The following is a 23,772-nucleotide window of genomic DNA, read 5'->3' as shown; positions in this document are numbered from 1 at the left end:
TGCCCAGTCACTCAATGTATGAGCGTGCACATGGTTATCTGTACTGACTGCCCAATCACTCAATGTATGAGCGTGCACATGGTTATCTGTACTAACTGCCCAGTCACTCAATGTATGAGCGTGCACATGGTTATCTGTACTAACTGCCCAGTCACTCAATGTATGAGCGTGCACATGGTTATCTGTACTAACTGCCCAGTCACTCAATGTATGAGCGTGCACATGGTTATCTGTACTAACTGCCCAGTCACTCAATGTATGAGCGTGCACATGGTTATCTGTACTAACTGCCCAGTCACTCAATGTATGAGCGTGCACATGGTTATCTGTACTAACTGCCCAGTCACTCAATGTATGAGCGTGCACATGGTTATCTGTACTGACTGCCTAGTCACTCAATGTATGAGCGTGCACATGGTTATCTGTACTGACTGCCCAGTCACTCAATGTATGAGCGTGCACATGGTTATCTGTACTAACTGCCCAGTCACTCAATGTATGAGCGTGCACATGGTTATCTGTACTGACTGCCCAGTCACTCAATGTATGAGCGTGCACATGGTTATCCGTACTAACTGCCCATTCACTCAATGTATGAGCGTGCACATGGTTATCCATAATAACTGCCCAGTCACTCATTGTATGAGCGTGCACATGGTTATCCGTACTAACTGCCCATTCACTCAATGTATGAGAGTGCACATGGTTATCCATAATAACTACCCAGTCACTCAATGTATGAGCGTGCACATGGTTATCCATAATAACTACCCAGTCACTCAATGTATGAGCATGCACATGGTTATCTGTACTAACTGCCCAGTCACTCAATGTATGAGCGTGCACATGGTTATCTGTACTAACTGCCCAGTCACTCAATGTATGAGCATGCACATGGTTATCTGTACTAACTGCCCAATCACTCAATGTATGAGCGTGCACATGGTTATCCGTACTAACTGCCTAGTCACTCAATGTATGAGCGTGCACATGGTTATCTGTACTAACTGCCCAATCACTCAATGTATGAGCATGCACATGGTTATCTGTACTAACTGCCCAGTCACTCAATGTATGAGCGTACACATAGTTATCTGTACTAATTGCCCAGTCACTCAATGTATGAGCGTGCACATGGTTATCTGTACTAACTGCCCAGTCACTCAATGTATGAGCGTGCACATGGTTATCTGTACTAACTGCCCAGTCACTCAGTGTATGAGCGTGCACATGGTTATCTGTACTAACTGCCTAATCACTCTATGTATGAGCGTGCACATGGTTATCTGTACTAACTGCCCAATCACTCAATGTATGAGCGTGCACATGGTTATCTGTACTAACTGCCCATTCACTCAATGTATGAGCGTGCACATGGTTATCTGTACTAACTGCCCAGTCACTCAATGTATGAGCGTGCACATGGTTATCCGTACTAACTGCCTAGTCACTCAATGTATGAGCGTACACATGGTTATCTGTACTGACTGCCCAGTCACTCAATGTATGAGCGTGCACATGGTTATCTGTACTAACTGCCCAGTCACTCAATGTATGAGCGTGCACATGGTTATCTGTACTAACTGCCCAGTCACTCAATGTATGAGCGTGCACATGGTTATCTGTACTAACTGCCCAGTCACTCAATGTATGAGCGTGCACATGGTTATCTGTACTGACTGCCCAATCACTCAATGTATGAGCGTGCACATGGTTATCCGTACTAACTGCCCAGTCACTCAATGTATGAGCGTGCACATGGTTATCTGTACTAACTGCCCAGTCACTCAATGTATGAGCATGCACATGGTTATCTGTACTAACTGCCCAATCACTCAATGTATGAGCGTGCACATGGTTATCTGTACTAACTGCACAATCACTCAATGTATGAGCGTGCACATGGTTATCTGTACTAACTGCCCAGTCACTCAATGTATGAGCATGCACATGGTTATCTGTACTAACTGCCTAGTCACTTAATGTATGAGCATGCAAGAGTGGGATATTCATCACAGTGTGGGTATCCTATATACAGTTACAGTGGCTTGTAGTGATCTGTTTGCTGGAGAGGTTCTTTTTATTGTTCAAAGTGAATATGCTTTTTTCAAAATACATTTTGGGGACCTTTCTGTCGATCCACTGTCCTTTATTCACCATCGCTTGAGAATTAAAATATATTTTTTGTTACATTTTTTTTTTTGCTTTCTCATCACTTTTATTCTTTGCATGTGTTTATATATTTCACAATTTTGCATTGCCTAGCAACAGAACTCGCCCATTTCATGCTCTCAGATGTGTTCACTCTGAGGTCACCTTACTTTTTGGATTATTGTTGACCCTGAGCCCATCTACTGGAGCCTGCCAGGAATGATTATGACTGTAGTAGTACTGAGCTTGCTCACCAGCAGGGGGTGCTATTGCACACTGTACATCAACGCCTTCCTTGCACTTTAATTGTCTGGTGTTTTTAGTTAATCTTTTTCTTCCTCATTCCACTTTCTAGGAGAAGACTGAAGCAATTAGGAAACAACTGGAAGGAATAAACCAGAAGAAGGAAGTCGTTTTACTTACCCAGCGCAGCTCTGTTACGGAACAGCTGGAGCGTTTACGGCTGGAGCCACATGACCGGGACTTGGATTCCCTCTTGTCTCCAGTGACTGAAGTCGTAAACCTTGTCAGTAATGAGGTAATAACTTTCTTCATTCCAAAACTAGGAGCTTCCCAAACACAATCTCTGTAGACAATGCTACTTGGCAGGAACATCTGTATACACTGACCATTGAACATGATCTTAAAGAATATCCATCACTTGCGCAGTGGAGGCAGCCATATTGTTTAGCCGAACCAATGTTAATGGGAAGAATGCATAGCAATGATGTTTTTTTTTAATAAATAAAATTATGCCGTTTCAGTTATAGTTGGCCACTAGATGGCACTGTTCCATTGGATTGTTGAGGTGCCCACATATAGGGGTGGCCAAATCAGTCAAAATCTGGACCACATTGAACCTGGAGTGTGTATTTGCTTTTGTGATACAGAATTTATAATGATAATAACAAAGTAGTATCACACTTCCCGATCGAGCTACTGTATTCTGCATACATAGAATAGACAGTAATGCTACAGACATTACACCCCCTGAATGTAGAACATAAGAAGTAATACAGTCTGGTATGGGGAGCTTTCAGGGATGAAAATTTCCACGTCTTTTAGAGCTTTTAGAATTGGGACTGTATCAGGAAAATAGGGACAGATGAAAACTATACCAAAAAGGAGGTGTACATAAGAGGGGAGAATAATAGCGAACAAATATTTTTGTCTCTGACCATCTAAACATGTTTATGCAGAAACAAGTTGCTGACGGTCTTTTTCCCCAACTGTTACAGCACGTATAAGTACCCACACCTAATTCAGATGAGTTTAATTTACTGGCTTGGTTATGCCCTCCTGTAACGTTTACTAAGGCTTTGCTTTATCTTTCTGGCTTCCGTCTGTGCCTTTCAGTCATGTACTTATATAATCAAGCTGTGCTGCGCTCAAGATTCTGTGCTTTCTGCTTTGGATACAGTTGTATTCAGAGAGCAGCTCTGTGTCTTATCACAAGGCAATGATGATGTAAATATATGACTGAAGAGGTCAGAAGGAGGGAAGACTAAATGTATTTAGTAAAATTTGCAGTGTGGTTTGTACAAAACAATAAATTAAAATGTAATATTAAAAAAATAAAAATAAAAATCTATGTTGGACTATGGCTTGAAAATTTGAAAGCTCCAAATCTTCTGACTTCCGCTCCTCACTCTGTTTTGTATAAAATCTTACAGGCATTAGTCGGGTCAACTACCATAATCAAAGTCCAGTTCTTATAGGCATGAATCTATGAGGTCCTGTGTTATACATGTTCCATCTGCTAAGTGTAATTGCTACTTGACCAGACTTCAACCTCACCCACCAGGTCACCTTCTCAGCTGCTCATAATGCAGATTTAGGGCCTGGTTCATTAAGGGACATAAACAGCAAATTTTTGCTTATAATCCGCACAATTAGTCTGCGCATGCCCAGAACTGGGCCTGCGTTACAGAAAGCAACAACATCCAATTTATCTTCAGGCGCAAAGGACACTTACTACGGCCCAGGATTTCAGGAAGGAACGGGCGTATGCACGCAGTCAATGTACAGTACAGTACAGTGCCAATCTGGAGCGCAGGCAGCAGCCTCCAGTTCAAGCTCTGGGTATCTCAAAGGTCCTTGTGTTTTAGTTGCATCTCCAAGTTTAGTTTAACTGCCGATTACTAGTGATGACGGCTGTGTCTGTATGCCAGGATGTATATTTCATAGGGGGTAAAAAGCTTTTTTTTTTTTTTTTAATATTGTCATTAATGACGGATCTTATTAACACATACTTGCCTACTGTCCCGGAATTCCCGGGAGGCTCCCAAATTTCGGGGGGTCCTCCCAGACTCCCGGAAGAGTAGGCAAAGCTCCCGCATTTGCCGAAATTCGCGGCATTTAATGGAGGGGCCCAGGCTTAATCGCGTCATTAGGCTCCACCCCCCCATTAGGCTCCGCCTTCCCCTTCTACTCCATGTCACATGACTTCTCCCCTGGATCTCCGGGGGGAGAATTCTTAAAAGTTGGCATGTATGTATTAACATGGAACATTAATTGTATAGTTTTTAATTTTCTGTGCGTTCTTTTGTGACTGTGTTCAGGATCACCCTGCTCTTCCCAACAGTTAATGTTATCATTCTCTCCCCAGCCCCGTAGATGCTGCCATGTTGATGTACTAATATATGAATTTCCTGTAAATTGCTTAAAAAAAAAAAGACACTTTACATCACGTGTTTGCAGCTCTGTAAATGACCTTTTGTTGTTGTTCCAGCAAAAGAGATAATATTAGCATGTGGTTTATTCATTAATTGGACACACCAAGGGGTAAATGTATTAATCTGCGATTTCTGCAATTCGCCGACTTTGACAGCTAAATTTAAAACGGCAATGTCCTTAAGGGCAAGTTTTGCCTTTAAATACATTGCCGTTTTAAATGTAGCTGTCAAAGTTGGCGAGTGGCAGAAATCGCAGATTAATACTTTTACCCCTAAGTCCTATTCTACTTCTTTGTGTAACGGCTGCCTCTGTTGTCTTTAGGTGAAAAGGATGGACTCTTATTTCCTGCCATCATTGGCCGAGGAGACAGAGGAATCCACACTGACTGCAGAGGTGAGGAACTGTTGCTGTATTTAATAAGTAGTTATATCACACAGACTTTATTAGTTCTGTTATGTAATCTGAAACCTGTGACGCTGGAGACAAGTCAACACTGACAGATAAACATTGAAGGTTCGTGTGCCAAGAGGCCTCAATATGTTGTTACTGTCATGAATGCAAATCTAAAATATCCTGAACCGCCTTCTCTTTTGTGTTCTGTTTTGCGTTTTTAGAGACATGTGGCTTTGTTTAAAAAGTAAAACATTGCTTGGTGCAAGGCATAACTGTAGAAATAAAAGTTTAAAGGTGGAAAGAGCAATGTTATGTGGTTGCTATGGGTTACAGTATCTTATTGTTCTCTGTGCTATGCTATTAGGTACACTTATGTTCATTTATTAAAGTGCTTTTATGGTAAAAATTAGCTAATGTTAACATAAATGTAATTAGTTAGCCCCAACTGACCTCGCTGGTATTTTTCAAGTGACCAGTGTGTGAGTATCGGTGGGCTGGTCTTTCTTCCCAACGTTTTAAAAATGGTTACCCCTCCTCACGCCCAGACTAGCTTCAAATATTAGAGTCTGGAGCTGCACCAATCGCAAAACAAATTCAGCCCCTGCTGGTGTATAGTCCCATTCAAAATCTCTGTAGGAGTCAGCAGATGCAGCACGTTGGCTAAGTGGTTAGCACTTCTGCCTCACAGCACATGAGTTCAATTCCCGACCATGGCCTTATCTGTGTGGAGTTTGTATGTTCTCCCCGTGTTTGCGTGGGTTTCCTCCGGGTGCTCCGGTTTCCTCCCACATTCCAAAAACATACTAGTAGGTTAATTGGCTGCTATCAAAATTGACCCTAGTCTCTCTCTCTCTCTCTCTCTGTCTGTGTATGTTAGGGAATTTAGACTGTAAGCTCCAATGGGGCAGGGACTGATGTGAATGAATTCTCTGTACAGCGCTGCGGAATCAGTGGCACTATATAAATAAATGGTGAGGATTATTGTTCCACCTACTGACTGATACATCTAGATATCCTTGTAGAATATCTTATATTTAAAGCCTTTAACTCTTTCCTGGCCATTTGTCCATTCTTTCACTTACCTGCAGCTCTGGCAGTATCAAGTAACACAATAAAAAGTAAACTACAGTACAATAAATAAGGTGGAACATTCCCATACAATCAGAAGAGAGCCTGGCCAAGAAAGGTCATTTCTAGTACAAGCCGTTGTCTCAAACAGACCATTAACGAGCCTTAGGTGCGTCTTCACACGAGCTAGATATAAATATAGGCACAAACATTTTTGCTGCGTGTGATTAATGTTTATATAACGTTTTCTTTACAGGCCTGGCTGCAGGTGTAGTGCTGCACCTCACAGCAGGTACAACGGGCTAATTATCTTGTCTGCTAAATAACTTTTCTTTACCAAAACTTGTTAGGCAGCAGATAAAGCAACAGCTGACGGTGAAGGAGCCGGACTTGTGGAACCTGAAGGTGCAAACGATGTGATTGAGGTCTCTTTTCTGGCCGTTACGTCAGATGAGCTATCCCAGGTAAAATGTTGTTTTGCTTTAATAATTATAATCCTAAAAAAATATTAATACGCATATGTTATCACTTTTGTTGCGCTCTCTCTCTCTCTCTCGTCCTTTTCTATACACTGCAACATCTTGTCTTGTAAGGTACAATGACCAACTCATTAGCAAAATGGCATATTACTGTGGTAAAATAACAAATTAGTCGGCAAAGGCCAATGATTGTAAGAACTAGGTCAAGGCTTCAGATATAACATGAGCCATTGTTATTGAGGAGACGGGATGTGAGAATTAATTATTTGACCTCGAAAGTATAAATTTAAGGTCCATTTTCACTTGCATGTGATTTTTAGTTGTCACACAAACACAGATACAATAAATACAGTATGTTTGTGCCACATTGTGGAAGAAATGACACCACGTACAACGGTGCGAACATGGGAATGGGGCAAATAAAACTCTCCTGCTTGATTTTCACAAGTATTTGCATTGGTTATTCTTTTAGAAACTGCAGGAAAAACACACGTTTGTACAACCGGTCATAATTGAAAGAAATGAATCCAATATTGAAATGTATTTTATATCTTTCAAAAGTAAATATGTGAGCATTAGTAGTATTTTTTTTTTGTTTTTGTTTTTTATAAGACACTTTTTGGGTTTGTAGTGTTTTTTTAATCAACATAAGGAAAAACAGCCTACAAAAGTAACGAGTGACAATTATCTTAGAAGTAAAGTCTGAACCAGCAAGTTATAATGTAGTGGAGGTATATTATTATTTATTATTATTTATAATGTGCCATCCAATGAGGGAGTAGAGCAAACATTCTGGCTGAATTTTGCATTCTAGAATGATGAGATCAGTCGGTGTATTGTGGATAAAGTTGACATCCTGAATATGGGAAGAGAGGGCAGAGTGAAAAGGTGGCACGTAGGAAGCCAATATGTAGACCTAAATGGACTCAGGCTATTAATAGATACAATGGGCCGGATTCATTAAGGAAAGTAAAGCAAAAATAAGGAGTAACTTTGTACCTGGGCAAAACCATGTTGCATTGGAGGGGGAGGTAAATTTAAAATGTGATGGCAGATTTATAGTTGGGGTAGGGCATGTCCTAGATCAACGTTAAATTTCAGTGTAAAAATAAAATTATCAAGTATTTGTGTGCTACATGAAAAAACAGCCAGTATTTAACTTATGTGCAAAATTATAAACTAATATGCACCCCTTGCATTGTAACATGGTTTTGTCCAGGAGAAAACTTACTAATTTTTTTGCCTTACGTTCCTTAATGCCCAGTATGTGTCTTGTATTTGACCAAACTAGCAAAAATAGATAGAGCCCACCCATTCCTCCAGTCCCCCCTCCCTCCACAAACTGGTAGCAAATTGTACACTATTTTAAGGGAATATGAATATACCATGCTAGCTTACTGTGTGTTCCTGGTACATGTTTGTTTTTACATTATATGTATAACATGTGTATAGATGTGCAATTTGTGTTTGAGAAATTGCAGCATCCGTCCCATGTAAATGCTATACTTGTCCTTGTTTCCAGAGTGGAGGGGCAGATTGCCGGCATTGGGTGAGTAATGGGAAGGGTTTGGGAGTATGTAGTATAAGGGATGAGATACAGGGCTTGACAGTGTCTGGACGACCTTTGTAAGTCAGCATAGTTTTTTTCTGTTTAAAAAACAAAACAAAACACTTTTTTTCCATTTATTGAGGCAAGTATTCAAATGATCGTATGGAATAATATGGATTCTGATGAACAATTGGAAAACTCAAACAAATCATCAAAGACGAAAGCAACATGTTATCAAATACTAAAAGTAATGGTAATGAAGTAAAAAGCCAAATACTTGGAAGTATTAATTCCCAGTAAACAGTCGATTTTAAGCATTTAAACAAGTAAATCAAGGTGTAAGGTGAAGCAGGGGAGCCACGAACCAGGGAGATCATAGTATCTCTCAGGCAATAGGTGGATCTCCTCTAAATACCAGTTTCATACCATGTAGTGTAGCGAAAACATGTCTAAATCTGTTTTTTCATCGATGGTTGTAAAGTATTAATAAAACTCCCTCATGTTTGAAAACATGTATGTGTTTATGGAGAGAAGCTTCCAGCCAGTCCATTGGCAGACAAAGAAGAGATTTTCTCTGAACATTTCAAAGCAAAGGACGTGTGTGTGGGGGGGGGGGGGGCATTTTAAATCTCCATTTGAAGGATGATTTCACAGGCAGCTGACGAGATGACCAACAATAATTTTCTACCTACTTTAGCTATTGTAACATTTGACAGTAAAATTCCCGACTGCCCATTACATAGATAGATTGGGAAAATGTTCTAGCCACTGTTGATGTCCTGATTTAGACTGAATAGTCAAAGGAAGTACAAAAGAAGTCATACACACTATATGCCACAAACTATAGACTCCAACTAAACTCATCATCATCAACATTTATTTATATAGCGCCAGCAAATTCCGTTGCGCTTTACAATTGGGAACAAACATTAATAAAACAATACTGGGTAATACATACAGACAGAGGCTCTGCGTTTAGGAGGACTTACCCTACTCACTTGTAGGTATAAACCTGAGAACTTTAAGACCATAAAATTGAACTCCAATCTATGCTGGCCCACAGAGCATAATTTATCTCTTTCCTTCATATAATGGAGGGGCTTTTTTGTGGTAGAGTCTATTTATTGGCCGGTCAAGCAAAATCCTGCCCGTTCCCATCTGGTGAAAGGATATTGAGCCTCCACCCTTTGAAATTCAGGAAGTCCGTATAGTGTTACAGTAGAGATGAAGTTTGCAACAATGGGATGGTTTGGTCCAACATTATTGTGCTGCACCTTTGACATTTTGCTCCATTCCTACTGATCAATTCAGGCTATTCTGAGAGTAAATGTAAGACCAGCATGCTATTAGATGGATGTGCCTAAATAAAAGAGGCCAGCAGCTACCACTATAGCTAATAATTGAAAATATGTAATTATAAGGGCAGTCGTTAGACGAGAATAGCTTGCGCCTAAATGTTTTGCTGGGAAGAATGACATTTGAAGTGGATATTTTAGTTTATTGCTTCGAAACTCATAAAATCTAAACTAAGACTGTTTCTCTGCATTATTATTATTTTCGGAGACGTCAACTTTGTCTTCAGATCCGCACTGGCAGGGAAGAGGTTAATGGGGATAAATCTGTGCCGGATAGATACTTTTTTAGCTCGCATTTTGACTGATTTACCAGATAAAACAAAGCTAAAAGCCAAAGCTTGCTTTTGTTCCCATTGAAAGCTAAACAGTGTCAACAAAGACATCTTGACATGGGCACCATAGAATATTTTTTTTTTTCATTTTTTCCTGGAGTTGGATGTGCTAACAAGATCATCTGACAGCCGTGACAAGGATACTTCATCTTGGTTTTGACTGAAAAATAGGGATGATGGATGAGAAAGTGTGGTCCGGATACAGACATCTCTTAAAAATCCTCTTTCTGCAAAAAGTTGTTATCTGTTTAACAAGATCATTCTGACATGCATCTGTACTGTACAATTTAATACCCTCCTTAATGTATCAATGGGAAGCTCTATCTGACAAAACAGTTTTTGAAGCCTAGATGCTAATTTTCTCATCTATCTTTTTTCCCAAAAATAGCAGAAAATTCATGTTTTTCACCGACCGGTATTTTCACGATTAACCATGATTGTCTCTTTGTACAGTACATAAAAAGTATATATATCAAGCGGGTTTGTTACAGGCATGATCAGTGGTTTTGTTACTGTCTTTTATTTAACTGGTTTTGGTAGATTAAGCGGGACTAAAAAAAAAAACAGAGATCATGTCTACCTTTTGTAGCTATGAGAAGTAAGATCAAGTAGTAACTACAAACACTTTTTTCTAGAAAATAAACACCTTGTTTGATGTTTCAAAGACACCAGGGAGATTTTATATGGGGTAGGAATGATGGGCCTAAGCATAGACAAACCGAGGGGGGTTACCGAGTGCCTGGAAACCCCCCTCCAAGCCTGGGGCACTGTATAATTGAGGTGGCTGGACCCTGCTCCCGCTTCACACAGCTCTGCTTGAAACAGGAGAGCTGTGTGCACCTAACAGTAGTGCACGCAGCATTGCCCATGTGTATTATAGGGATCGGAAGAGTTGGAGAACAGCCAAGCACTGTCTTAAATTATAGCTATGCCCCCATGCATGCTGGTCACGCCCACTGGCAGCGTGGTGTGGAAACCCCCCTCTACAAATATGCGTTTGCCCCTGCTAAGTAAGAATTAAGGTGCACCTATTGTCTGCCTGAACTGTGGACCGTTGACTTCACTGTCTTGGTGAAAGCTAAACCCAATTCTGAAGTCAGGCAGTTAATTCTTTTGACTCAGTCTAGGTTTTATGACCAAGCACCACCCCTGTATCACCCATGTTAAAATGGGAAAGGTACTAATCAAATATTGAACTTTAATAAGCATGTTGATACAAACGGTTTAATTATTCATGTAGCCCAGTCCTACTCGGACATCCAGTTCATATCTCTGTCTAAGGCCAGACTGAGCTAATTTGGTATTTTTTCTAGTTAATCATTACAAGTATTTGCAGCCTCGTGTCACCAGTCTCAGTGCTCCTTGTTCGTGGCAGTCCTTATTGATACTGTATATGAAAGTTACTGCGTACAACATTTCCGTTTTCATCATCTCTGTTGTGATCATTGTGTAAGCTTTGCTTCTTTAGTGTAAAGGTTTGTTAATGTAGATCTCAGAACAGGCAGATAAGTAAATGCAGAACTACCTCGTCTCACACTGGCAGCTGAACTGAAGCTGAGAACAATGTGGGTTAATACAAATGAAGTTTCTGTTTTTGGCCTCTTCCTGGTCCTGGACGTTACAGCCACAACAATCCCGTCCAACCAGTTTGTTTAAAATTCTTTTCAGACATGAATGAAGATTGTAAAAGATAATTGTGAGTATTCATTAAAGTAGAAACAGAAGTCAACGTGTTACTTACTAGATAAAGAAAACGGCATTGTTGTTTCTTGTAATGTCTTGTACAACCCATATTTGTTAAAAGATAGCAAACTGTACCATTCTAAATTGTTACAGTATGTGGGACTTAAATAATAGTTGTGCCATTTAAAGGACCACTAAACATAAAATAGAAGTTGCCTATAACATTCATAAATATATCTGTAAAAGTTTCCATACATTGAGAAAAGGTGATACATTTAACATTATACTAGCTATGCAACCTAGTGCAATTTATGGGTTTTTTTTCAGTAATTTATCCATCTCACTGAGGTTCACTGCAGTGTTTTTCAACAGGCTTAAAGACAGGAAGTCTACTCTGCATAGTTATAAAAAAAAGGCTTTTCTCCAGTGGCGGAACAACTGGTGTCGCAGTTGAGACAGCGTCCAATGCTGCAATGTATACGTCACCAAGTGCTTACCTATAACAGCAGACATGCCACGTCTGACGTTACACTGTGCCACCTTTAGGCTGGGTACACACTACAGGGTTTTCAGCCAATCACACGATAAATGACCGTTTGGCCGATATCGCATTAGTGCGTATGCTCCAACGATGAACGATTATCGCTGTAAAGCACATTTCATTTGGTTTCATTTGATTTTGAAACCGGACTTAAAATATTCTGCAGTGTGTTTGCCCTCATGACCGGCAGTGTCCATAGATCTCTATGGAGTGTGCAGAGTCACAATCTTATCAGCCAATGGTTATTACAGACGAAGAGCACAGATCTGAAGGTAAATCATGTAAAATGAGTACACATGAATCGACCTGCTGATCGGGTCTTTTTTTTTTTTTTTTTTTTTTTTTTCCAGTCGTTGGTATAAGCGTTATCAATATCGCATCGGGGGAAATTTCCTGTAGTGTGTATCCAGTCTGACCCTTTAGTAGTCAAGGTTGGTGGCCAGCGGCCAGTGATTAATGAAATACCTCCTCTTCTTCCTGACTATGTGGAGGTCCTGAGCTCATTCAAGGTTGTTTTATATGAGCGCAAACCAACACCCAGTCATGTGAAGGTTCGGAGAGGAAGAGGAGGTGATCTCTGTGCAGAAAGATGGTCTGTGCACCAAGGATGGGCTGTCTGTGTAAAAGTGTGTTCACCTGTGCAGTGGGATCTCTGGGAATCTCTGTTTTCATTGGCTCAAATTATATTACATCTTTATCAACGTCCAGAGGGACATTGCCCAGGGACTTTTTCCTACTACTCTCCTTATCTCTGATACCTCTGAATTCTGATATCCATGTGAAAAATGGGGCACATAAGAAAAAAACAATAGCACTTTGTCTGCCTAGTTAGACTTGGCTACAGATGGTAACGCTTTTGTAGAAGTCAAGCAACTATGAACATTAGACATGTAGCAAAGGAAAAAGAGGGTAGTGTGCCTTTAATGTAAAGAGCAGTACCAGTCTGCTAGCTTGTTAATAAACTGTTCTTGTCAGTGATTCAGTTAACAAACCCTGTTGAGTTTGCTTTCTGTGTGCTCAAAAAAAAATTTGCTTGAGCAAATGCAGATTAGCTGCCAGGGAACCTGTTGACATTAGATCACATGAGATGTTTTCTTCTCCTCTCTGCACATGGGAATCGGTCTGCTTCGCCATATCTAGGTGTAAGTTACCATTTCTACTGCTTGCATTAGAGTCTGTCTGTTTGCTGTGTGCGGTCGCCTCTAATGCACCTTTTGTGGGTTTTCACACAGGAACAGCTGGAAGATGCCGGCAAAACGCTGGGTGACGTGAAGCCTGAAATGATCCTGGGTGATTGTCAGGGGAAGGTAACAGAGGTGGAGTTTTGGCTGCAGAAGGTGAATCTGTCACTGGCAGAGCAGAGTCAGGAACCAGATATGTTGCAGAACTTGGAAGAGCAGCTTGCAGACTGCCAGGTAAGAGGGACAGAGGTCAAAGTGCACAGTCTAACCGCCTACTGGTGTGACTTATGGAAGGCGTTAAAGTCAACCGCTCACAATAAATTGGCATTTTGAAATTCACTGGTACTTTGGAATGTATCAATGCACCCTGCTGGGTATTTATTTTGCAAATGCTTTAATATTGTACCTAATCTCCTGCCCCTTACTGACTGACACTCACTAATACCAATGACATCTTATGAAAAGAAAAAAATTAATGATAGAAATATACCCTCTGCTACTGTAGCACAGGTGGACAAACATTTGTCTAAAGAGATAGAGAGAGATCCAATGTGTTATGTGGAGATGATAGGCTTACCTTACAGTGACTAATTAATACTTGGTTTAAAATCAGAACCTATAAATTGATTGAGCAACTTCCACTTCTGTATTGTTAAAATCGGTAATAATAACAAATGAGGGGCCTGATTCATTAAGGTACTTTAAATTAAGAAGTTTCTTATTTCAGTCTCCTGGACAAAACCATGTTACATTGCAAGGGGTGCAAATTAGTATTCTGTTTTGCACATAAGTTAAATACTGACTGTTTTTTCATGTAGCACACAAATATCAACTTTAAATGTCAGTTTACAAATAAGCTATCAAGTATTTGTGTGCTACATGAAAAAACAGTCAGTATTTAACTTATGTGCAAAACAGAAAACTCACTTTCACCCCTTGCATTGTAACATGGTTTTGTCCAGGAGACTGAAATAAGAAACTTCTTAATTTAAGTACCTTAATGATTTAGGCCCGAGATGTTTTTAGTGAATCCCATAGTGTGAGTGCTTCACACAGCTACCATTACAAGTCACATATGGTTTGTAAATTCCTTATTTCTTGTACTGATCAGCTCAAAGTTCACGCCAAGTTCGAAGTGTATATTGTGCATGTAAATAAGTGTGTGTGTAATAAATATATACTAAAGGTTGTATGGAAACATTTGCATGACTTGGTTCAATTAAATTAGATTTTTCTTAATAATGAACTACACTGAATTTTCCGTGGCCTTTTATCAAGGTAAATAAAGGTGTGTGTTTAAAATAGATATGGATAGATATACATTATTTAATGTGCAATGCTTTTTCTGTGCCCAAGCACCAGGATTTTTCGACCTGTTCAAAAACCATATTAGGTGAGCTGTTCTTATATTAGCTGCTGCTTGTCTAAATGTAATTAACCCAATCTGGTGTTTTATGGGTTAATTTTAGAATTTTAGAAATAGATTGATCTATTTGATTAGCCAAATGTACAAAAAGACACATTTTTAGATTAGAATCCAGGAGGTTGATTTACTAAACTGCAGGTTTGATAAAAGTGGAGATGTTGCCTATAGCAACCAATCAGATTCTAGCTGTCATTTATTTAGTACATTCTACAAAATGACAGCTAGAATCTGATTAGTTTCTATAGGCAACATCTCCACTTTTTTAAACCCGCAGTTTAGTAAATATACCCCCCAAGAGTGAAATAGGCCTGTATAGCTATGGAGAGGGGTGTTTTACTATTTTATTATAGAAGCCTTTTATGTAAAATTACTTTTTATTGAAAGCCACTCGTGTAGCCTTCAAAAAGATATCATAACAGTAAGTGCAAAACATTAAAAAATACATCACATGCAATGGTAAAAGTACAGGTAGTGAAAAGAATTCAAAGTGGGTAACAGCAAGAAATCCGCTATCTATCCTGAATGCTAAGAGCACTTGGGCATACATAAGTGGAATAATTATTAGGGAGGGAGGAAGGGATGAATTTGGTAGGGATAGCTCCTGATCCGAGGCCACAGCCGCCCAGTCCTAGGGTCCAACATAATCAGACCTGAACAGATGTAATAAACAATTCATGTAGCCATTCTTTGACCTGAAAGCATACAGTAGATATAAGTCTACACACCCTTATTGAAATTGCAGGTGTGATGTAAAGTCTGAAATCAAAATAAATTACGTCAGACTTTTTCCACTTTTAATGTGTTTTAAAGTGACCTTACAACCAACAAAATTCAAGTGAAAAGTGAAAAAACACCTCTATCCACTTCTCACACCTGGGGGTAAATGTATCAAGCTGAGAGTTTTTAGGCAGGTTTGAAAGAACAATCAGATTCTAGCTATCATTTATTAAGAACATTCTACAATCTGATTGGTTGCTATAGGCAACATCTCCACTTTTCAAACCCGCCAGAAAACTCACAGCTTGATACATTTACCCCCTGGACTTGGCAATTTTATCCCACTCTCTTCAAAAAAGTTCAAGGCCCATCGAAATGTGATGGGGTCTGTGCACATCCCTCTTTAGGGCATTCCAAGGGCTATACTTACTAAACTGTGGGTTTGAAAACGTGGAGATGTTGCCTATAGCAACCAATCAGATTCTAGTTATCATCTATTTAGTTCATTCTACAAAATGAGAATTAGAATCTGATTGGTTGCTATAGGCAACATCTCTTTGCAACTTTTGCAAACCCGCAGTTTAGTAAATCTACCCCCAGGACTTTGGTCTTACTTTTGTTAAAGCCATTCCTTGGTTGACTTGGATGTGTGATAATACTGTAGCTTTGTAATTGATTTTGCAAAATCGCGAAATAGAAATTATTAATCTTATGACTTATGCATATACTGCCCCAAATCCAGAACCATGGTCTTGTAGTATTACAGAGCACAAGTGTATGTATCCGAATTGCCAAAAATTGTACATACAGACTTGAATTGTACATTGGACAATGATCTATTCACCATACAGTTTTGGAACAATGTCTTCTAGATGGGTGAATTTTATTTTGGCTCTGGATTTGGTGTAGTATATGCCTACAAATCAGGGAATTTGGAGGTCACCCCGAATAGGACTTCTGATATCCTCATCAATTTATATTAAATAGAAAATATGTACAACACAGATATAGCAAACGTTATATTGACAACAAGCGCACCGTGCTGCAACAAGCAATGTGAAACCTTGGCAACTCAATGTGATCGGTTTCCTTAAAGTGTTGTCTCAAAGACCTTTTCTTTTTGTACATGCAGTACCACTTTCTACCACCAGTGCTGGTTTTAGTGGGACACCATGCAGAGGGTCATCTTGTTATAATGTGACCCGATCATCCTGGTATAATCTGTTTCTTTGCAGGGGATTTAAATGGATCAATTGAAACCTTTACGCAACCAGGGACATTTGTGAAAATTGGTGCACAGGAAAAAGTTGCTGTAATCTATAGAAACCAGTTTTTCAAAACTGTACCAAAAATGACATTTAGAATGTGATTGGCAGCTAGGAGTTACAACCCCGCCTCCACACACAACATAAATATATCCAATAATGTGATGAATATTTAAAGTAAACAATTTAAGAAATATAAAATCAATTTATTTTTTTTTCTCCAGAATATTTTGCAAGAAACGGAAAATAAAATAAACTCTTTGCTAAAAGACGACAATTGCAGGAACCAAGGAAATGAGGCTCTGTTAGAAGAGGCAGAATCCTTATCGATAAGGTTGAAGACTCTGAAGATCAGTTTGGAACACGTACAAGTGATGCTCCAGGTACTATTAGTATGCATAACATTAACTAACAGCATTGTGTTATTCACATGTTGCCTAAGAGTGGGCCTATGACATTATTCATTATTACACACTGTGGAGGCAGAAACAGTATTCACCTGATCTATATAGAATTATTATACACACACTCAACTTTTCTTTGCTATTATAAATTATCATAGCCAGGTATTTGCAAGCACTGGAGGTTCTATTGTATTAATAATGACAATCATGGGACAGGAGCACCAACATTTTGTCTTTAACGAGGTCTCCTGTTTTTACAGCGTTATAATGCAGTGAAGGTGGAGAAATCACTGCCCCCATCGGTGTTTAAAGCTGGCGATCCTGGTGATAAAGCCGATGTAAGTTGATGTTGCTTGTGAAATTAAAATATTGAGTTATCTTTGTCTTACTGTGCTGTAAGGAGCAATTTGTATTGTACAATATGCATATCCTGGTACGTTCTGGCATTGACAGTGGAACAGTGTCACCCACATCTGAGATGATTTAAACTGTTTCAAAGTGGTTCATCGAAGCATTTCTGAAGGGCGAAAATTCATGACAAATTCTCGGACTATAGATTTAGAATATATACAGTGGTCGAAGTGAATATCTACAACTTGCGGTATGAAAAATGTAACTGGAATGTAAGTGTATGGCCATTGTATATACCCCCACTTCGACCCAGGGCCGTAAGTAGGGCTGTGCGATAGGGGCGACCGCCCAGGGCGCAACGCTGAAGGGGGGCGCAATTTAGGAATATTTTAGGTTAATTTGGTTAAAATTGAGGGCTAGGGGGGGCGGCATTTGTCTTTCTCGCCCAGGGCGCTAGAATTCTAAGTTACGGCTCTGCTTCGACCATTATATAAATATAATATATAAAACCAAAAAAGGCATTGATCCTCTGCACGCTAAGGGCCTGAGTCATTAAGGAAAGTAAGGCAAGAAAAGGAGTAACTTTGCTCCTGAATAAACCATGTTGCAATGCAAGGGGTGCAAATTATTTTTTTAGTTTGCATGTAAGCAAAATACTGACTGCTTTTTCATGTAACACACAAATACTTGATGGCTTTATTTTTACACTGAAATTTAAAGTTGATCTAGGACATGCCCTACCCCAACTATAAATCTGTCCCCATAATTTAAACTTACCTCCCCCTCCAATGCAGCATGGTTTTGCCAAGGTGCAAAGTTACTCTTTTTTTTTTTTTTTTTTTTTTTTTTTTGACACATGCCCTAAATGTTAAAACTGGGGTGCAAATGGGGGGTTCCCCAACATTGTATAAACAAAAAACATGGATACTATGCACTCACCAAATACACAATTAATGCTGTTTTAACTAGTTTTTTATATTAAAAACATGGAATGTTAGTTCCACATATTGCCATATATGTTAAGCTAACCAGCTCCCACCATAGTCTTTCCCTTCTGAACAGTCCTAACATAATCAAATGCTATGCAGGAGAGTGTGTGAGATTGTTAACACCTTGTTGTATAGCTACAAAATGGAAGGTAATGTCTTTACTCTAAAGAGAGGCACCAAACACTTGGTAGTACCAAAAATTTTTTACTAAAATATGACCCTTCCTCTCCCAGTGAACAACAATATTTTATTCCTATAAATACACAAACTAGGTACATAATATTATGATTGTCCCTTTTATCTAATAAGGTTGCAGGTGTTCAGGGACTTCTGAAGACTTAACATGTTTCAGAATCTGTGAAAACTTTTCTCATCATTATTTATTTTATTCCTTTTTGTTGGTGAATTTACTTTTATGGAGGCAACAGGGGTGGGGAGGAATAATTAACATGCTCACTGGGTGACAAAAGGTCTTTCAGTTCATTATCTGTGCGCTCGTCAGAGATCCCAATAATGTTTTACAAATAGAGTATTAAGTGTTATGTAAAAAGTTTTTGCAATCAAAAAGGAACATGTTAATTTCAGCACCTGTTATACCAACACACTGCAGCAAAATATGATATCTGCATGTTTGATAAATAATTGCATCTAATGATGCTGAAATGACTAGGAAAAATGTATATCTGCAAAATTAAGACATGCATGTGGAAGTTTGTTCACCAGAATCTACTTTTTCGGGAAAGAATCAGTGACTGACGGGATTAGTAATAGAGATTATTATTTTTGTCCAATTACTGTTTGTGTAAAATTTTTATTTTTGTTTTTATTGTATTGGAACAAACATTATAAATGTTTGTTCCATGGCTCCCATGTTAAGTTCCACGCTTAGACCTTTATTAATCCAGCCAACCAATGGCTCTCTAGTTGTTGAAGAACTATATTACTGTTATTAGAGTAAATCATCTTGCTGATCTGCTTATCATTCTATCCACCTGCAGGTTATTAGCACAGAGATTACAAGTATAAAATATCCTGCAGAGAAGGTGGAAGCAAATGAAGAGATCTGCATACAGCCTCAGCCCAGGTAATAAACGTTGCATTGTCAGATCTTAGTTCTTAGGAGGAGATTCAATTAGCCGCGATGTAGTGAGGAACCTCGCGGCTGCGCATTTTCACCGTTACAACAGTAATTCTCCACTGATTTTTCATAGAGGCGCGAGGAAAAATCAGCGGAGATTTCTTGTAAAAATCCTGCGGCCGCGATGTTCTGAGGAACATTTGCGGCTAATTGAATCTTCCCCTCTGTGTGTTTCATAGAGGTCGGAGCACACTCAGGGGGCACTCTCCAACCATTATACTTTTGCTTTGGTCCCCTACCAAAATATACTCTTTCCCCAGTGATTAGAGGGATCAGGTCATTAGATACCAGCTGCAGAAAGTAACATTGTAGCCAGCACTACAAGGGGTTGCTATCACTGTTGCAGCTTTTTACTAAGTGGTAGCCAATCACTTTTGTTCAGTGATGGAACAGCAAGAGCACGATTATCCAGTTTTAGTTAATCATCCTGGTAGTGTAACCTGGGAAGGGTGTTGTGGCGGGGAGGCAGAGAATTGGGCTCCTCTGCTCAAACTTTTGCCCCTATGCTCTTCTGCCATTACCACTAGATACATTCTAGTAAGAAGATTTATTAAATAACATTAGAATTTTGGTGGTTAAGAACACTGGTAGAATGTAATATTTTCCTCCAAAAGGTTTTAGTTGCTGCTAAATATGGAGAACAGTTGCCAATATCTCTTGCCAATTCTGTGATGTGTATGTATGTGTGGTAGAAGTCAAACCCAATCCAGAAGTGTCGGATTAGCAGAGGGAGGAAGGGGCAACAATAAAGTTTGGGCAGCACGGTGGCTCAGTGGTTAGCACTTCTGCCTTACAGCACTGGGGTCATGAGTTCCCGACCATGGCCTTATCTGTGTGGAGTTTGTATGTTCTCCCCGTGTTTGTGTGGGTTTCCTCCCAAACTCCAAAAACATACTGGTAGGTTAATTGGCTGCTATCATATTGACCCTAGTTTCTCTCCGCCTGTGTGTGTATGTTAGGGAATTTAGACTGTAAGCTCCAATGGGGCAGGGACTGATGTGAGTGAGTTCTCTGTACAGCGCTGCGGAATCAGTGGTGCTATATAAATAAATAATGATGATAACCTCGTGTGACAATAGGCAGATGCTCCAGGATGTCACTCTTGAATATATATTATATTGTTGTAAAAGACTATTTTACCATTCAGAAAGTATTCTAAGCTCACCTGAAGGCATCTTTACTTCCTTTGGTGCCACAGAGGTGGCCCTAGGACTATATTGCAATGATAATTTGTTGATTGTGTTACATTTTCTTTCTAGAAATGCTGCTGAGGAGGCGGATTCGACCCTTACTAAGCATTTGGGTAAAACCCCCTTGTCTGTGATAGATGATATCACCTGGAGTAAGTGGCAGTATCTGCAGAAGGAGCTGTCGTACAGAACGAAGGCCGCTTTCCACAAACACGCCAATGAACCAGAAGTACGTTTTTAATTTTTGCCAAGTAAAAATTATCCGTTAATTACAGCAGCAGCATGCTCATAAAAGAATGTCGTCTTACAATTTCCAAACAAAAGGTCTCTCAGTACACACACGTACTCAGCAAGGAGAGTTGTAAATATTAAAATTATAGTCATTTAGCTTATTTGTATTCCTTTAAAGGATCTGGAAAGCCCTGCTGCATTGCACTATTTATTACTTTTGGCCGTGGGACCAAAGAGCGCATTGTAGAATTATATTGGCGCATCACATAATCAGCTCACAACCTACCCTGGGATATCTTCTTTGGCCTAGTAAATTGCGTTAGTGCCGAATCCCTCTACCAACTGTGATAAATATTGGGGGAGATACAATTAGCCGCGAGGTATCTAAGGAACGTCCGTGAGACATCTCGCGGCGGAGATTTGACAGAACTCTCCGCCTATTTCTCATTGCACCTTATAGAGGTGAAAATGAGCTGAGATTTCTACCGTAATTGCCGGCAGTGTGCACGGTGTGATGTCCACGCGCCACATCGCCACTAATTGAATCTCCCCCACTGTCTCCAAAGGCTCCCATGTTCTTTAAATCAAGACTTCCCTGCAGATTTCATTCTATGTCTTCTGCTAGACAAATGTTGCCAAGCTTACCATAGTATAGTATATAGAGTATATATTTATAGGGTATTCTCCCTTGTCCAATGGTTCCTCAAGGGGGTCTATGCTTCAGACCTGCAGAGAGACATCAGGTTGCCATTTTTGTCAGATAAGAATAGATCTGTTTGGGGTAACAATTTACACCGGCTTCACTTCCATTCACTCGTGTGTGAGGACCGTGGCGGACCTGAAAGTAGAGCGCTGTGCAGATGCTGCACCTTGAGCGATTGGATCTGTACAATCCACAAGAGTGGTTAAATTACTAGTTGTTGGAACAAACATATTGAAACAGATAAAGGAAAAGTTTGGCTCCGCATCAGGTTATGGACCTTCCTCGCTATTAATATACAAATAATACTTTTTTTGTGAGACGGTGCTTCATTCAACATGTAGGATATCATTTTCAAAGAAAAGAAAGCAAGAGTTGAATGTTGAAGCACTCCAGTCCCTTGTTAATATTCTATTGTCTAAAAATACAACTTTATTGAGTAATATTTAAAACACATTAATTTATTCATAATTTGCCTACAACTTTCTGGTTAATGATTGTGTTTGTAGACAATAGAATATCAACAAGCAACTGGAGTGCTTCAACATTCTATTCTTGCTTTGTTTTCTTTGAAAACGGAACAAACATGTTGCCAGCTTAAACTGTTTGTACATCCTACAGAGCAGGATAGCTCATGATTGGCTGAATAGTTGCTGAATAGCAACCAGCGTCCAATCACGGCTTCCAATTTCTTCTGATTTTTATGATAACATAACTTGGAATAAGTCTTATATAAAAAGTTATTTTTGGCCAAGAGGCCTCAATGAACCTCCTGAGGCTCAGTAGTTATACATGTAAATGATGTCATGGAAACATGAAAATAGTCTCTAGAGATCTATAAAACTCTCTTCAGTGAACTAACCACACATGAATTGCACACTAAGCTTTCTTCACGTATAGTAAAAAAATGCTTCCACAATCATTGTGTACTTTTTCTTAAAATATTAGGTTGCAAAAGAAGTGAAGATAAGCTTTTTATTGAGATTACCTGTGAGCACAGTGAAATCACCGCTTGCTGAAGAATCGAAGCATTTCCTGACACGGCTTAAAGCTCTGGATGAAGAAGCCGCCGATCCTCTCACTCAGGTAGGAATACTGTATTCCGATTTACCATTAATAAGGTGGTGGGAAGGAATAATATTACAGGAGTAATACGTATTACTTTGTAACTTGTGAATACTGCTGTTTGTTGTTTATTTAAGACATGTTGATGAGTACAAGGCCCATGTGGTAAGAGAGTCGTATGTTGAGTAGTCATGTCACATTTTCCTTATAACAACCATAGTAAGCAGCCCTCCCACAAGCTGTATAAGGACACCGCTGGCTAGCGGTAAAAGCATATACAGTGAATTGATGTTTAAATTGTTACTTTAATCAGTAATGTAATTGATTGAATGGGATCATGCTTAAGATTACAACATGAATATATAATGGATGTATTTAAAAAGGCTACATAAGAATCTTGGTGGATGTGACAAGGCGTGCAGGCCTCGATTTGGGAAAAGGGAACTTATAGTGACCGATTTGTGACTCTCTGTTAGGCACACAATAATGTCCATGCGTGAAGGCTAGAACAGAAAATATATGGAAGAATGTATGGGACAATTATTAGGTCATCTACTGTTTTCTATTGAACCATGTATTTTGTTTATCATTTTTATTGACTTGGATAATTGATAGTGTTGTGTTAGTGACAGTCCGTTTGCTCACTCGGTAGTACAGGTTACAGTGATCAGGTGGGAAAGGAGCGGTCATAGGAAATGATTTAAAGACCAACCCTACCCAAAAGTACCAATGTATCTCTTGGATGGAATATGGGACAGGCTTTACCAACCCCAAACAAGGTCAGAGTTGGAGGCAGGATCTCATGGTTCAACAAGTAGACTCATTGTGGTTCTTGCCGAATTGCTGGATGCACAAAGTGCAAAGTTGCGCATTTTATTTGAGGTGCTA

General features: G+C 39.5%; 1 protein-coding gene across 1 annotated transcript in view; it reads left to right on the top strand.

The window, feature by feature from the left end:
- SYNE2 (spectrin repeat containing nuclear envelope protein 2) overlaps positions 1-23,772 on the top strand; it is a 255,816-nt gene that overhangs the window by 148,714 nt on the left and 83,330 nt on the right. The window contains exons 60-68 of the mRNA XM_075192813.1: positions 2,507-2,689; positions 5,149-5,220; positions 6,639-6,752; positions 13,460-13,642; positions 17,041-17,199; positions 17,481-17,558; positions 19,559-19,644; positions 20,958-21,117; positions 22,768-22,905. Coding sequence (XP_075048914.1) covers positions 2,507-2,689; positions 5,149-5,220; positions 6,639-6,752; positions 13,460-13,642; positions 17,041-17,199; positions 17,481-17,558; positions 19,559-19,644; positions 20,958-21,117; positions 22,768-22,905 — 1,173 coding nt within the window. The remainder of the gene's footprint in view (positions 1-2,506; positions 2,690-5,148; positions 5,221-6,638; positions 6,753-13,459; positions 13,643-17,040; positions 17,200-17,480; positions 17,559-19,558; positions 19,645-20,957; positions 21,118-22,767; positions 22,906-23,772) is intronic.

Source organism: Mixophyes fleayi, chromosome 12 (genome assembly GCF_038048845.1).
Source record: "Mixophyes fleayi isolate aMixFle1 chromosome 12, aMixFle1.hap1, whole genome shotgun sequence".
In the NCBI taxonomy this organism is placed as follows: domain Eukaryota; kingdom Metazoa; phylum Chordata; class Amphibia; order Anura; family Limnodynastidae; genus Mixophyes; species Mixophyes fleayi.
The sequence above is the reverse complement of the archived record's forward strand: the minus strand, read 5'-3'. Positions and strand labels throughout refer to the sequence as shown.